The 14645-nt window shown below is 42.9% G+C and overlaps 1 protein-coding gene across 2 annotated transcripts in view; it reads left to right on the plus strand.

Annotated features, from left to right (window-relative positions):
- Positions 1-431: 431 nt before the first annotated feature.
- Positions 432-14645, plus strand: part of poc1b (POC1 centriolar protein B) — a 47894-nt gene continuing 33680 nt past the window's right edge. Inside the window, exons 1-10 of one of the 2 annotated variants that reach the window (XM_041938533.1) lie at positions 432-654; positions 1233-1317; positions 2101-2272; positions 2518-2697; positions 3005-3112; positions 3854-3969; positions 4174-4307; positions 4457-4525; positions 4661-4813; positions 5152-5229. In XM_041938533.1, the coding sequence (XP_041794467.1) occupies positions 631-654; positions 1233-1317; positions 2101-2272; positions 2518-2697; positions 3005-3112; positions 3854-3969; positions 4174-4307; positions 4457-4525; positions 4661-4813; positions 5152-5229 (1119 nt within the window). In that variant the 5' untranslated portion in view covers positions 432-630. Of the gene's footprint in view, positions 655-1232; positions 1399-2100; positions 2273-2517; positions 2698-3004; positions 3113-3853; positions 3970-4173; positions 4308-4456; positions 4526-4660; positions 4814-5151; positions 5230-14645 lie in introns of those variants that run through there. The other variant, XM_041938534.1, reaches the window with a different exon arrangement.

The raw sequence follows: 14645 nt of genomic DNA on the forward strand, positions 1-14645 counted from the left end.
GCTCGTTGCCTGCGCCTTACAGGTAGTCAAGGGGCACACATTATACTCCTTATTGCTATCAGTCACCAAACGCCTAATATTCATGTTTTGTTCTGTTCAATTTGTGTTTATTTGATATTTACTATACTTGACTGTGGACCTCTCCTTTCCAGTCAGTATACACAGCCTTCATTAATAGGATGCACCTTCAAATTCAGGATTCCTCAGTACGCTACCATTCCCTTTTTAACGCTCTAATGTTGTCGCGAATTGTATTTTAAAGTTGTGAAGATTTTTCATGTGTGATTTTCGTAATTACCTGTTTTCATATGTGTTGTTGAACGCAGCACCACTCTTCGTTGCCACACAAACAAGCCACAAGTGGCTTGTTATTTAGCTAGCTGTAGAAATAGCGAGTGGTATTCGGCTTCTAATGTCAACACAAAACTCAGTTTACAATTATAGTTCAGAAAATTCAAACGCAACTGAGTTTGCTAAAAGACTGTTGAACAGAGCGCCATATTATCTGAGTTCGATAGGTCAGGTCTGCGACAGTTGCTGAAGGCGCACTGTTTGACAGTCATGGAAGTAACGATATACAGCAGCGGGACGGTTCAGCTTTCTCACTGACTACACTAGCTCTTTTAGCAAATGCCCACAATGGCGTCTGTTTTGGTAAGTATATTTGTCAAACTTTTGTTAAGGCTAACGAGCAAAAGTGGGTTTACCCTTATAAGTTGCACTGGTGCTAATGGTAGCTGAGTCGGCGAGTTTGCTAGCTGCATCTCTTAAGAGGATTGTCTGAGTGGGGCTGTCAAACACACCTTGGGTCCTCTCTATTAAAGCCTTAGAACATAGTAGACTTGCTAGTTGGTACATAAAGGTCTTAAGCTCTTTAAGTTTTTGCTCAGTGTAATGTTGCACCTAGCAAAAACTGTTAATGCTTTCCCTAAACACAACCATGTTTGGTCTGCTCGGGCAGTGTCCCAGAGGGAGCTCCTGCCCAGCCCTCCACAACAAAAAGCAGCAATTTTACCCAGCCTAGACTTAAATTTCTGTAGAGCTCTATCACAGTTGTTTTTGTCAGTGTTCACTCATTGCTCAGCTCCCTTCTGACAGAACAGGTGAACTGAGTTAAACATAGTGGATGGATTTCCACCAAATACACACATGTCTAATCTAAATAGTTTTAAGAGCTGTTTTTAGGACGGTGCTGACCTGAAAACCTGATAGACTGTGCATTTTCATTGCAGGAGGATCCAACCCTAGACAGACACTTCAAGGGACATAAAGATGCCGTCACCTGTACAGATTTCAACCCAAATTGCAAACAACTGGGTAATTCCTGCTGCTGCTACAAGCTTTACTGACTCACATAGGCTATTCAGGTCTTCTAGCTGCACATAGTTGCCTGTAACTGTAAGTCATGCTTTTGGCTCACAAAAAAGATAAAATATTGGTTTAACAACAACATTGAAACATCTATTTTCTCACTTGCTGTAACATGAAACAGTGAAATTGATGTGTAATTATGCAATAGAGTAATACTGTGCGAATTTATACCCAAGTTATATCTAAGTGACTCTTACAGGTTGTGTCGTCATCATGCAAAACATTCATCAACATACACAGCAGGATTAGCATGATGAATTTATATTTCTGACATGTTACCTTCAATTGATGTATTAGTTATAATATACCTTTTTTCTTTGATGGTCATTTTGGTTTCTGTCACAGTGATCTATTCTGTTGGCATTTTGGTTGTGCACATTGGTTTCGATGAACGCATTGACCTTTGCAAAAGTTTAATCAGTAAGTTAAGACAAGATAACTTATACAGTATATTTAAGGTTCTTAAACATAGTAGGGGACTGCCGTAGGAAAGCCTCTGTAATGACAAAGCAGACAACCAGAACACTTGTGGTTGGATTAGGCTCTAATCTCATATGAGACACAAATAAAGGTTAGCAATACAAACTGAGCTCACTCTATTAACTGTGATAACCTCATTAGACACCAGCCATTAAATCTACAGCTGGTCCCAAGCAGGAAATCTGTAATGTTTAGTGCGGAAGTCTTGACTGAATTTTCTCCATTCATCTTTCTGTTGTCTGCCTGTAGCCTCAGGGTCAGTGGATAAGAGCCTGATGATCTGGAATCTGGCTCCAAAGGCGAGGGCTTTCCGCTTTGTAGGCCACCAAGACGTCATCACCGGGGTGCAGTTCTCCCCTTCTGGTAGCCTGGTGGCCACTTCCTCCAAGGACAGAACTGTCCGACTGTGGACACCTTCCATGTATGCTCAAATCATTTTCCATTTTAAACAGGAACTTTTTGTTTACTGAGTAAGAGAAGTGGACCATAATATGACATGTAAAACAAATGGGCTTGTGAACAGTTTGGTGCATTATAATACTGGAAACTAAAACACTGTAAGAGGTTCACATATACTGTGCAAGCTGAGGCTGCGTGGCATGTGTGAGTGGGAGAGGCTTGGTTTTTAATCAGCTGTATTTGTTATTTTGTGTCTGTATACCATAGGAAAGGAGAGTCCACTGTGTTCAAAGCGCACACGGCCGCTGTACGCAATGTTGCCTTTTCCCATGATGGCCAGAGACTGGTGACAGCGTCTGATGACAAGTCTGTCAAAGTGTGGAGTGTTCACCGGCAGTGCTTCATCTGCTCTCTCAGCCAGCACACCAACTGGGTTCGCTGTGCCAGGTACCCAGCAGCAGCACATCCTCAGTAACTTCTCATGCTGTAGCGTGCTTGTGTGTGTATCTTATAGGCTAGGCTAAGGATTTGTGGACAACAACAAAGAAATTACACATCAGGATTACTTTTTGTAAACCAAGATAATTATTAGTATGCACATTTTTTATTTTAGGCACTATGTGAAAGACAAGTAGATAAGTGGTCAAGATTGTCTGCACTGTGTGCTGTAAGTGTGTGTACACTATGACTGTGGAGCAGGGAATCACTGAAAAAGTTCATTTGTTCTCGCTTTGTATAACTGGCTTTGTGGCAGGTTTTCTCCAGATGGACGTCTTATAGCTTCCTGCGGAGATGATCGCACTGTCCGACTGTGGGACACGTCCACCAAACACTGCATCAACTGTTTCACCGACTATGGAGGGTAGGTCCTAAAACAACCTGCCTCAGTGTTATTACATTTTTCCCCTTTTGTAACGCAAGAACCAATGCATGTCTAAACAGGGAGATTTGAGGAGGTCGAGAATGTGGTTTCTGGTTTCAGATGTAAGACCAAAACATCACTGTTTAAAAAAGGCTTTACAAAATTGATGTAAAAACTAATCACTTTAGTCAGTGCTTTGTCTCTCCCATAGAAGGCATTGATGTGTATTACTTGCACCAAACTGGGTAGGATACAGTAAGGAGGAGGCAGAAGTGCTGCTACATGTGAGTTCTTGCACAAAAAAAATAGTCTGGCTGTTCACACCAGGAGCGCATGTGTTCATATGTCTGCTCGAGGGGGGGGTAAAGAAATCAGGGCAATTGAAACTCCAGGAGAACAACAGGGAGAGGGGCAGGAAAATCGAAAGGGTTTGCGAGCACGCGTTGGATATTTCACCATTTATCAGAATCAGATCATTTGTATCATATGTAATAGGCCGTGTTTATAGTAGATTATCAGAGTGTTTCCTTGCCAGATTTGCTTGTGTTGTTTGGAGAAAATAGACCAGATGCTGGAACAATGGCTGCTGAATGGCAGCCTGCAAGTCCTGTCTGAAGAGCTCAGTTGGTTAACATGGGCAAAGTCAGTGGGCAGCACTTTGTGGTGCTGCTGCCTCCTGTCTGAACCCAGTGTTAAACTGCTGCAGGTCACTGACCCCACTGAGCGTTTTTGTTATTCCAGATCAGCAACATTTGTCGATTTTAACTCAAGTGGCACCTGCATTGCATCCTCTGGAACTGACGGCTCACTGAAAATCTGGGATCTACGGACCAACAAGCTGATTCAGCATTATCAAGGTAATATCAAAATGTCACAGCTACAATGACTCTATATGTCTTGTTTGGAGTATTAGGTAATAACCTAAAATATCCTTGCTAAAGTCTCTAAAATATATAAGACTGTAATTGTATTCCCAGTTTGTCAGCTGACAAATTAGCTTGCCCGCTATCCTGCAGGGTACTAAAGCTACTTAAAGCTTATTTTTGTACCTTCTCTACCAGTCCACAGCGCAGGAATCAACAGCTTTTCCTTCCACCCATCCAACAACTACCTGATCAGTGGCTCCAGTGACAGCACTGTGAAGATCCTGGACCTGCTGGAGGGACGCCTCATCTACACCCTCCATGGACACAAGGTGATGCTACAGCACAGCTCAGTTCACCCACAGACAACAGACACCAGATGCAGAGTGGCCTTATTCCAGTTGCCTGTATTTGTCCTTGATGGTGTTTGTCATGGGAGGTTTTTTTTTTACTCAGTTAAATGGTTTACTATGTTTTTCAGGGTGCTGTAATCACAGTAGCCTTTTCCAGGACTGGAGACCTCTTTGCCTCAGGGGGAGCTGATAGTCAGGTTAGTGTTTAATGGGTGCATAACGACCCCAATACTCTCAATAGCTTCCAACTTTTAGGTTAAACTTTTCTTTTCTGTGGTAGAAAGTCTGAGAAACTTTGTCATAGAAGTTGTGCTGGTCCCTCGATCCCTTAGGTGCTGATGTGGAGGACAAACTTTGACACCAAATCTTACCAGGACATCCTGCAACAACACAGCCGGAGGTCCTCCCCCGATCCCCCGCCCCACGTGACTGACATCCATCCCAGAGGACCCCACCTTCACCACCCGCAGCCCACAGCAATTCAGGTTAGTTCAGTTTCATCTGACTTCACATGCAAAGTATTAAGTTAGGCAATACTGTGCTGAGTTCTGTTTGGAACGATTAGGTGCTGGTTAAACCTAAGCATAAAGTTTTAGTGGTATATTTTTGCAAACCATGTCATCATCAATATATCAGTAACCTCACCAGACCAGGAATAAAATCATGACAGAAAATATTGTATTCCACTATAAAACTACCTGGTCCACAGTTTATATCCCACACATAACATCTGGGTTTTCAGCAGGTGAGAAATCAAGAGATACTGTATGTTGTGGAAGTTTAAAGGAGAGCAGCTCCATGTGACTTTTCTTTGTCTTCGCAGATCAGTCCAACAGTGGCAGATACTCAGTCCACTGATCCGCATGTCATAGAGTTGGGCCAAGCTCTTCACAGCACCACGGTAAGCCGGCATAGCAGCACAGAGCTCTATAGGAATGTTTACTGGGAATCCACATCAAAAGTCAGATATAAGCGTAAGCACTATGGATGCATCCAGTCTGTTCAATCTGCTTTTACTCCAACGTATCACTGAGGGGCTGAGAGGGCCGTGAACAGTCAAGTAGACTCCATGTTGAGTACGCAGGGAGAAAACAGCTTAGTTTTTAGCTATTTACAGCTCTGTGTGCCTACAGTGAAAGTAGGGAGATCAGAGTGAAACTGGGGGTCTTTATCCATCAGTATGGTCAGCAAGCTTGTACCATAAAAACAGTGTGAGATTGGGGGTTTCTACAGCAGTCTGTGGAGATTCTGGCTGTCAACGTTTCCCTTTAGACATCACACACAACATGACAAATGCACACCACTGAAAGCACTTAACATTAAAGAAACTAATTTCAATTAAATACAGAATATCCAGCTGCCACTCGCTGCGTCATAAGAATTGCACTGCTGGCTGAAATGACAAGTTTGCACCTGGGGGTTGTTCCCATGACCACCAGGTGGCAGTGCAGACCAGTCTGTAGTTTGGCTGTCCTGCTGCAGCACTGACATCTCATTCACTTGTCAGAGAGGTGCAGTGATGACAGCAGAAAGCAACACTCTGCTGTCTGTCTTTGCTCTTTAATTTGCATTTATTCTTTAGAATGATTAATTCAACATAATTCAGAAACAAACTGCCTATCTGATCTTCCAGTTCTGCACATCCACGCATCAGCGCTACAGAGCACAGCTACAGTTGAGTGATTACATTGATAAAATATTGGTTTAGTTATCTTAAATAAAGGTTTTCCCTATCTTGAAAGCTGCATCAAGCCTCACGGATCTATTTATCTATCTATCTATCTAGCATTTGTTTTCTGATGGAACTGTATAAAAGTATGATTTGTTAGACTTTGAAATGAAACAGCTGACTTTTTCTTGACCTATGTGAGTTTTGATTTTGTCAATATTGCCAAATGCAACCACAGCTGACCACTGAGTGGCTCTCAGAGCAATGTAACGTTCCCATTACATGTCTATTTCTTCAACTCTTTGAGCTGCTGTATTTTTTTTTTTTGACCCGACGGCCTTGTGAACGCCACATTGTGTTTTCCCAGATCATTTCTTTCTGTAGTTGTTTTATTGTTTCTGAGGGCCCATCTGGGTTGGCAGGGCAGTGACCTGGCCTTGAACTTGAGGAGCAAGTTCTCATTATGTTGCAAGGTGAAATCCTGTGTGAATTAGTAGTATCCGCTTAGTCCACAAACACTGATCCTGGATAAATGGGTAAAAGCATGAGATTGATGTAGGTGGGTCTTAATGTATAGGTTTAATGAGTATTAGGAAAACAACGTGTGAGGATGACTCGTTTAGATGTAAGGTTGCGTGGCAAAATATTTTGCCACTGCTATGTTAAAGACCATAGAGTACTACATCGTTAATTTGCTCATCATTAAGTTGCCTGTGTATTTCTACTAGAATGGTTCACTGGAATGACATTTTGTTTGTAGGCTGTATCAAGAAAATGCCTGAATCTTCTGAATCCATTGCTTAGATTTTAAGAATGCATTCATCACATCCCAGTTAACATGTCACAGGTAGCTAGTGTGGTCCCTGAGTAATTGAGAATGGTCAAGAGCAAGTCTGTCTTTACAAAGCATCCCAGAGAGGCTACAGGTAATCACTGCTGCCCCCTGCTGTTGTAAAAAAGAATCCCAGGCATTGATACTGATAAGACTGGGGATTAAAAACATGCCTCTACCCATCCATCATGATTTAGTATTGTGAACTGCTTGTAAATATTTATGCATAATCAATAGGTAATGACAGGTAGCTTTACTGTATTATTACAGATTAAATACTGAAAATAGCGTTTAATGATTCATAGTAATATTTATATTTTCTGTCCAGACCGTCAGCACATGAAAATCTGCTTGTGCTTGTTTGTGTATATTCATAAGCAGGTGAATGTGAGTTTCCTTTTTGGATATGGGTATAATTTCTGAAGTGAAATGGTGCACATGATTTTCATTTAGGGCTGTGACCTCTTTAAAACTCCAGACTAACACTCAAGCAGCGTGAAGGTCTATTGAGTTCTTTGCACAGTTGAGAGACTGATACAGAAAGATGTTGTTTCTGTTGACTATTTTCATTGCATGGACGTTCAAAAAAAAGTAACTTTATACTTCTACTGAGCAACCAAAAGTACTTGTTTTCATGATTGCACATTCCCCTTGTCAATCCCTGAAGAAGAAACACGTTTAAAAACTGAGACTGCATGAATTGCAGCTTCTATTGCAGCAGTCAAATTTTTTCTTTAGTGTGCTGCCCTACTTGTCTTAGTGTCTCCTTCCCTGCCGTTGGCTGCTGTGTGGGAGGAAAGACATGAATGGACCAAGCCAAGTGGAAGTCATTTAGAGTCAGGATGGCCAAGTCAGATAAGTGGTTTTGGTTCAAGACTCCAGTAAACACACAAGTGCAGAAGAGCCATTCCTGCCCGGAAATGTTCTGATGTTAAAATGGAACTGTGCGGATGAATGGGCAGAGGACCAGTTCTGACCTGCTATCAGATGGATTGGTTTGCCATTACGGATCATTTCTGGTAAATTGTCAAATGTAGAAAAGTCATTAAAAAGGGACAGTTTGAAGTAAATGTCCACAAAATGTGTATTTTAATGCATATTTCTCTCCTGTTTCTCTTGAGTTTTCTTGTACATGTGCAAAAGCATAAAGGAAGTGACAAACTTTACATTCTCAACTGAGGTAAAGGAAGATAAGTCAAGTCAGTCTTGTTTATATAGCCTGGAATCACAAATCACAATTTGCCTGAAGGGGTTTTACAGTCTGTACAGCAAACAACACCCTCTGTCTTTAGACCCTTCATTCGGATAAGGAACCCCCAAATAAAGAAATTACAAGAAGAAATCTGAGATCTAAAAACAGATTGTCATGTGCATGAAAAATCTCTTCATGTAGCACCTTTTTGTGTGTGTGTTTGACCTAAAACTGCTGTGTAGTCAACAGCAGGGTCCCTCTCAGTCCCTTGTCCTCCCTGTGTATTCCTCCTCCTCCTTTTCTCCTCTTCAGTCTCTGTGCTCCTGAAGGAGCTCGTCTTTACTCCCTGCATGAGTTGCCCAAGCGTGCCTGAATGGAGAGGCCCATGAGAGATCAGAGAGAGAGAAAGATGAGGAGGAATAGAGATCAGAGCGATGGGGAGGGAGCAGGAATCCACGTGCCTGTGCCCTGGCCCCCGGGGGCCCCAGCCAGGGAGCAGCAGCCGCAGCAGCAGCAGCAGCCGCAGCTCTAATAATAGACTAACTGGAGTTCTGCCTGCCTGTTTAACTCACTGACTAACTAACTGCACCCTGGTGTCACACACATTTAATACACATGCATCAGTTCTACCCTCGCCACAAATAGCAAAATGAATGCTCGACCCTTACATGCTCTTTCATGGTCAGCGCACCAGCTAAATGTATTAAACGCACAATCCATCCTTCTTCGCACCTCCTGCAGCTCGTTGTAGCCTCTGTGCGTACAGGTATGTGAGAACAGGTATGTCGGTGTGCATGTGAATGAATGAAACTGCGTGTGCGCCCGTGTAGCGTGCACACGTGTCAGCGGATGTGCGAATTTGGCAAGTTGCACGAGTGTGTGTGTCTACTTTGGTCTGTTTGTGTGTGCACATGAGTCACTGAGTATTGGTGTGTGTGTGTGTGTGTGTGTGTGTGTGTGTGTGTGTGTGTGTGTGTGTGTGTGTGTGTGTGAGAGAGAGAGAGAGAGAGTCATTCCTGTTTAGGACGGTTCAAAGCAGGGAGCCCCCAGTGCTACTCGTCCTGTCAGCTCTGATTTCCATCACTGAGGAACTCTCCTCTCCTCTCCTCTCCTCTCCTCTCCTCACCTCTTCCCCTCTGGTCATTCCCGAGTCCTTTCCTCCTCCTTCCACTGTTGTTGATGTCCTCAGAGTGTTTTCCCTTCCGCCCTGCGTCCGTGTTTCCCCCCCATCACCCTAATTGGTTCAAGCGTAGGCGGAAACAGAGAGAGGGATGGGATGGGAGATGCAAATGGCCTGAGGTGGGTGCGTGGGTGGCTGGATGGGGAGGTTCCTGCACTCAAAGTTCCTGCTTCCATTGGTGACCTTCTTGTCCTTAATTTAGGGCCATCTCCTCTCATCACTCATGCAATCTTTTCCTTTTGCATTTTATTTTGAGCTCAGTGGCACTGAACTTAAAGTTGCACTGTTGCGCATGTGTTTTTATGTGTTTAAATATCCTCATTCAGTTGAGACATTGGTTTTCCAAGCAGCATCCTGAAACAAACCAGCCAATAATATGAAGAATCTGGTGTCTGTAGTCATGTCAAAGTGCGCACATATTACAATTCTGCATGGTTTTTGACTTCAGGAAGCTTGCACAGACAGGACAGTGATGTCAATAATGACATAATGACACTGATGTGGCATCAGCTGTGCCTTTGTCCCCTTCCTCCCTTTCTCTCTCGCCGTGCATTAGCCATTAAGCTCTGCAGTGAGCTAGCGGCACTTGCAGGGCTCAGTGCTTCTGAATGGACTGTTAGCAGCAAACACTACATCATTACAGAGCTGACAGAGGCCTAAGGTGCTGACCTCACTCTCCACTGACATTACAGGGCTTTGATAGACACACCAGTCGCCATAAAGTGACGTATCTCATCCGTGCCAACAGCCATAGCTACTCTCTGCGTGTCCTTGAACACTGAATCTTTTCACAACCGCTCCTTGGAATCTCTCCTGAATAACAGCTCACTCCACAAGCATAAACATCACATTTTATATTTTTTATGGTAGTAACGTGACACTATTTAGTTTTTTCCAGACACAAGTTATGTTTCATTCAAGCCTCTGTGACACTGGTCCCAAATTTGGTTTCATGGAGCCCTGGAGTTCATTGAGGGGCCTCCAGATTGCATCTAAACAAAATGAGGTTTGTTTTAATGAAAGGCCTCACAGAGCTAATACTTAATTATCTAAATCTCACTTAATTTACGGAGTGTGGGGAGCAGAAAGTCTGAGACTGAATAGCATCAAATGTAATTTAACTGATGTTTATTTGTGGAAGTCATTGTTGTGCTTTCATAAACTCAAATTTGTCTGAAAAACAATTTCAGAAATTAGTTGAACTGTGAAAAACAGACTGAAATATATTTTTTGGTGGTAGTCTGAGCAAGTGCACCTTTCTTGAATTGTGCTACCGGGCGTCTCTGAATATGTAGTCCAGTCTCTCGGCTGTCTCTTCTCTAGTTGAGAGGCAGCAGAGAGTAGCATCGACATGGAGAGTGTCAAACCCATTGCACTGAACAGATATCAAGTCAGCTGTAAAACACATGAAGAATGGCAAGCGTGAAATGAGGTGAGGAAAAACAGCACAGCGTTGCAACACTGTGTATGTGTGTGTGAGTGTGTTATAAGGACTGAAACGTCCACAATGAACATAAGAATCCACCAAAGGAGAGCAGGTTGCTAGTTGTAACTTTTACATTGAGCAGGTTTGAAGTGACACTTGGAAGAGAGGCTGTTTGAGTTAGTTCAGTTTGAAACACATGAATAGAAAAGTTAGAAATCAGATTAAAGTTATGTATCCAAAAAAGTTGTGATGCTGTCTTAAACATAAATAAAACAGACTGCGATAGCCTGCTAAACCTGTTTGACATGTGCTCAATTGAAAACAGTACAAAGACAATATATTTAATGTTTGGCCTCATCAGCTTCATTGATTTTTGTAAATATCTGCTTATTCTGAATGTGATGCCGCAACACATGTTAAAGAAGCTGGGACTAAAGACTGGGAAAGTTGTGGAACGCTCCAAAAACACCTGATTTTGTAAAGGATATTCCTGCATGGACTCAGGAACACACCTTTTTTGGAATGGGGTTTGTAGATAATTAAGGTTAGCTGTATGGTGTTGAGGAAGGTTTTTAATAATGCTTCTGATAAACAGTCCTCAAAGCTTTATCGGTGCAAATGCGTGTGTGTGCATGCATGTGTGCTTTTAAGAGGTGATTAGATAGCAGAAGGTTAGATTTGGTTACTTGCGCCATCTCTCGTGTCCCTGCAGACGTTAGCTGTGACGCCAGTTTGACCAGACAAGGTGTCCTCTACCGACAGTCCTCCTGTCACAGACCTTTGTGTGTGTGTGTGTGTGTGTGTGTGTGTGTGCGTGTGTGCGTGTGTGCGTGTGTGCGTGTGTGCGTGTGTGCGTGTGTGCGTGCGTGCGTGCGTGCGTGCGTGCGTGTGTGTGTGTGTTTGTGTGAATGAATGTATAATCTTTATCATGTGTAAGTGTGTGGAGCATTATGCTGTCTTTTTTATTGACTCTATTCAGATGCATCCATGAATGCAAAAGGCCACGCATGTTTGTGTAATTGCAGTGTGTACTTGTCTACATTTACACAGATGACCCCCCCACTCCTCTCTGGCTTCCTGTGCAGGGGAAGTACAGGATATTGGATGGCCCGGAGGTTTGGATACCAGATTTAAGTGCTGTAGAGGAGAACACGAGTGACAAGACACGACGGAAACGAGCTAAAGATAGTAACAGCTCAGAGGGGGAGGGGGGGTTCACTTTCCATCAGGACAAGGCTCCCAGAGGCTGCATAACACCCTCACACTCACACACACATGCCCACACGCAAACATACACTGCTAAACTCTGGCGAACACGCTTGTGCACGCTGAGTGAAAGCCATTCAAACACATTCATTCATACTGTGTCCTGTCATACACTGTTAGAATCAAACTGGCTGTTACTCACGTGCAGAACATGTGAAAGGCAAATGTAATGGGACTGGACTTGCTTGAGTGATTATTTGGATAACAACACTGAATTTAATTACATCATGTAATGTGAAAGGATCAGTCGCAGTGCTGGACACTACGGTGGCCGAGAGCGAGGTCAATGCACTGCAACTTCAAGAAACGTGCGAATAGAGAAACGCACAGACGCCAACGCCTCCGTTTCCAAAGGACACAGAAAAAGTGGTGAACCCATGATTTGTGACTTTTGGAGTTATTGATTTGTTTCGTTTATCTGAACATCGTGATGACACGATTCAGATATTGCAGATATCTGCTGTTAACTTAGCGTCAGGCTTTTGTTTATTATTAGCCTGCCAATTTAAGTAATCTGGCGAATTACGCACAGTCCATTATGAAACATTGGTCTAACGTTATGTTGAATAGCTAATAAATGAAAAAAACATACTGACAACAAGTGTTTCTCAGCTGGTTCATCACTTTTTTGTGGCCCTTGGAAACAGATCTGTTGTTGCCTGTGATACTTGCAGCAGGAGTCTGTATTTGGTTGCATTGTGTGTATTTGCAGCGTGTCTGTCTGTTTGGTTGCATCGTGTGTATTTGCAGCCCATGTGTTGAATTGTCGAGGATTTTTTTAAGTTGCAGTGAGTTGAGCATCCAGTTGGATGCTCATGTTGCTCTATCTCTGCTGGATGCGTTGATTGTTTTTCGCATAAAGTACAGTGTATCTAGCGTGTAGCTTTCTCCTTCTAATGGGCAGAAAACGCTTAGTGCCTGGTGCACAGTAGAGGATTTTCATTTCTTAACTGATTTTAAAAATGTGAGAGACCACGGACATTGCAACTGAGGCAGGACAGCACACTTGGTGTTTGTAATGAACTATTTCAAAGTGGCAATTCCACGGCCTTGGGATCTCACAGTTTGTCTCAAGTTTGCACGATCAATCGTGACTTCAGACAAAAAAAATGTCATGGCTTAGAATACTGAATCAACATTGCTCCAACATTGCTCCAACATTTTGCAGTGCGAACTGTAGGTGAGTAACAACAACATCGGGTTGGTGACACTTCCAGGCCAGCTCGCTCTCATTGGCTACTGCAGGCAGCTCAATATTCCAGTGCTGTTTCTTTCACACTACAGGATTCAAGATGCAAAATCAGGGAGACTCTAATCCAGTTGGTAACACTAAGATCATGTCTGTAAGCCCCTCTCACTACATGATCACTTTGCAGATAATCTGTTCAGACCAGCCTCGAATTGGGAACACCCCTGCGATTGTCGGGAGGGGGAAATCCAACACAAAATCTGCCCAATTATTCTATGTGTGGGGCCAGTGTAATGCAGCTGTAAGGATTTGATAACACCTTGTGTAACCGGAATATTACACAACGCCTCCTGACCAGTCGATCGCCTCAGTGACAGCGGAGTCAAAGCGGAAACCCGTTCCGGGAAACCACGCTCATCCCATATCGCTCTGTTTTGCGGCGAGACTCCCTGTGGCGCCTCCAGTCTCTTGGTGCTGGCATGCAAGTGTTCAAAAACTTGATCTTCCTCATCAAAAATACAAGAAGAGGGCAAGCCTTATTACTAATTCAAGAGGATTCTCTCTTCGGATTCCCATCCGTCCTTCCCCTCCTCACCTCTCTCACCTTTCCTGTCTCTCCTCTTGTAACTCTTGTCTTTCATCTCAACCTTTTACATCACTCACTTATAGAAAGCAGTTACCTGAATGCCACGCTGTTTCTCTGCTCATTAGGAGAGCCAAAATGATTGGTTGATTAGTCAATTGACTAATTAATCATCATTCTATTAACAGTTCAAGTCATTTGTTATGCGAAAGTGCGAAACATTTTCTGGTTCCAGCTTCTCAAACATGCATTTTTGCTTCTTTTCTGTTTTATATAATTGTAAATATACTGTTGGATTTTTTTAATGGTGGTCAAATTTCATCTTGGACTCAGGAATTAAGAAAAAAACTTTTTTTTTCTGATATATTAAAGACTGAATTATTTGTAAGTAAGTAATTTAGAAATGAATCAGTAGTGAAATTAGTAATTGTCCCTACTCTGAAACAAACCTAAAGACTAAAATAAGTACTGTATTTTACAGTGTTCAAGGACATCCCTGAAGACCTTGTCCTTTGTTCTGAATGTGTAGAATATTTAGAACAAAGTAAGGACACGTGGAGGCATGTGACTGGATGACGGTCTGGTATTGGGATCTGGATCTGTTTTAAGGGGAAAGCTTTTTAAAGTGAAATACCAACATGAACAAAATAAGGCTTTGACTCCAAATGTCAGCATCAATAAATTACTGATTTATATCCAGTCCTACTAAAATACTTCAGGGGTGATTTGGCGCAAAATTCATTCCTTCTGTCATAAAGTTGTTTAGTTTACCACAGTTTTTTTCCTCACTGACGCATAGTGATTATTTCTGAGCTGTGTGCCTCCGTGCCCGTTACTCTAAGGGCTTCCCTCCTTCCATGTCACCTCCACCATCCTTCCACATCCGACCAACCCTCTGAATGTGCTCTCTCAAGGGTACAGCTTGTATCCTCAGGGGCCTCAACTGGGAACATGCTGACAGTCGGCCGGGTAGGAGGCTA

Source organism: Chelmon rostratus, chromosome 6 (assembly GCF_017976325.1).
Source record: "Chelmon rostratus isolate fCheRos1 chromosome 6, fCheRos1.pri, whole genome shotgun sequence".
Lineage (NCBI taxonomy): Eukaryota > Metazoa > Chordata > Actinopteri > Chaetodontiformes > Chaetodontidae > Chelmon > Chelmon rostratus.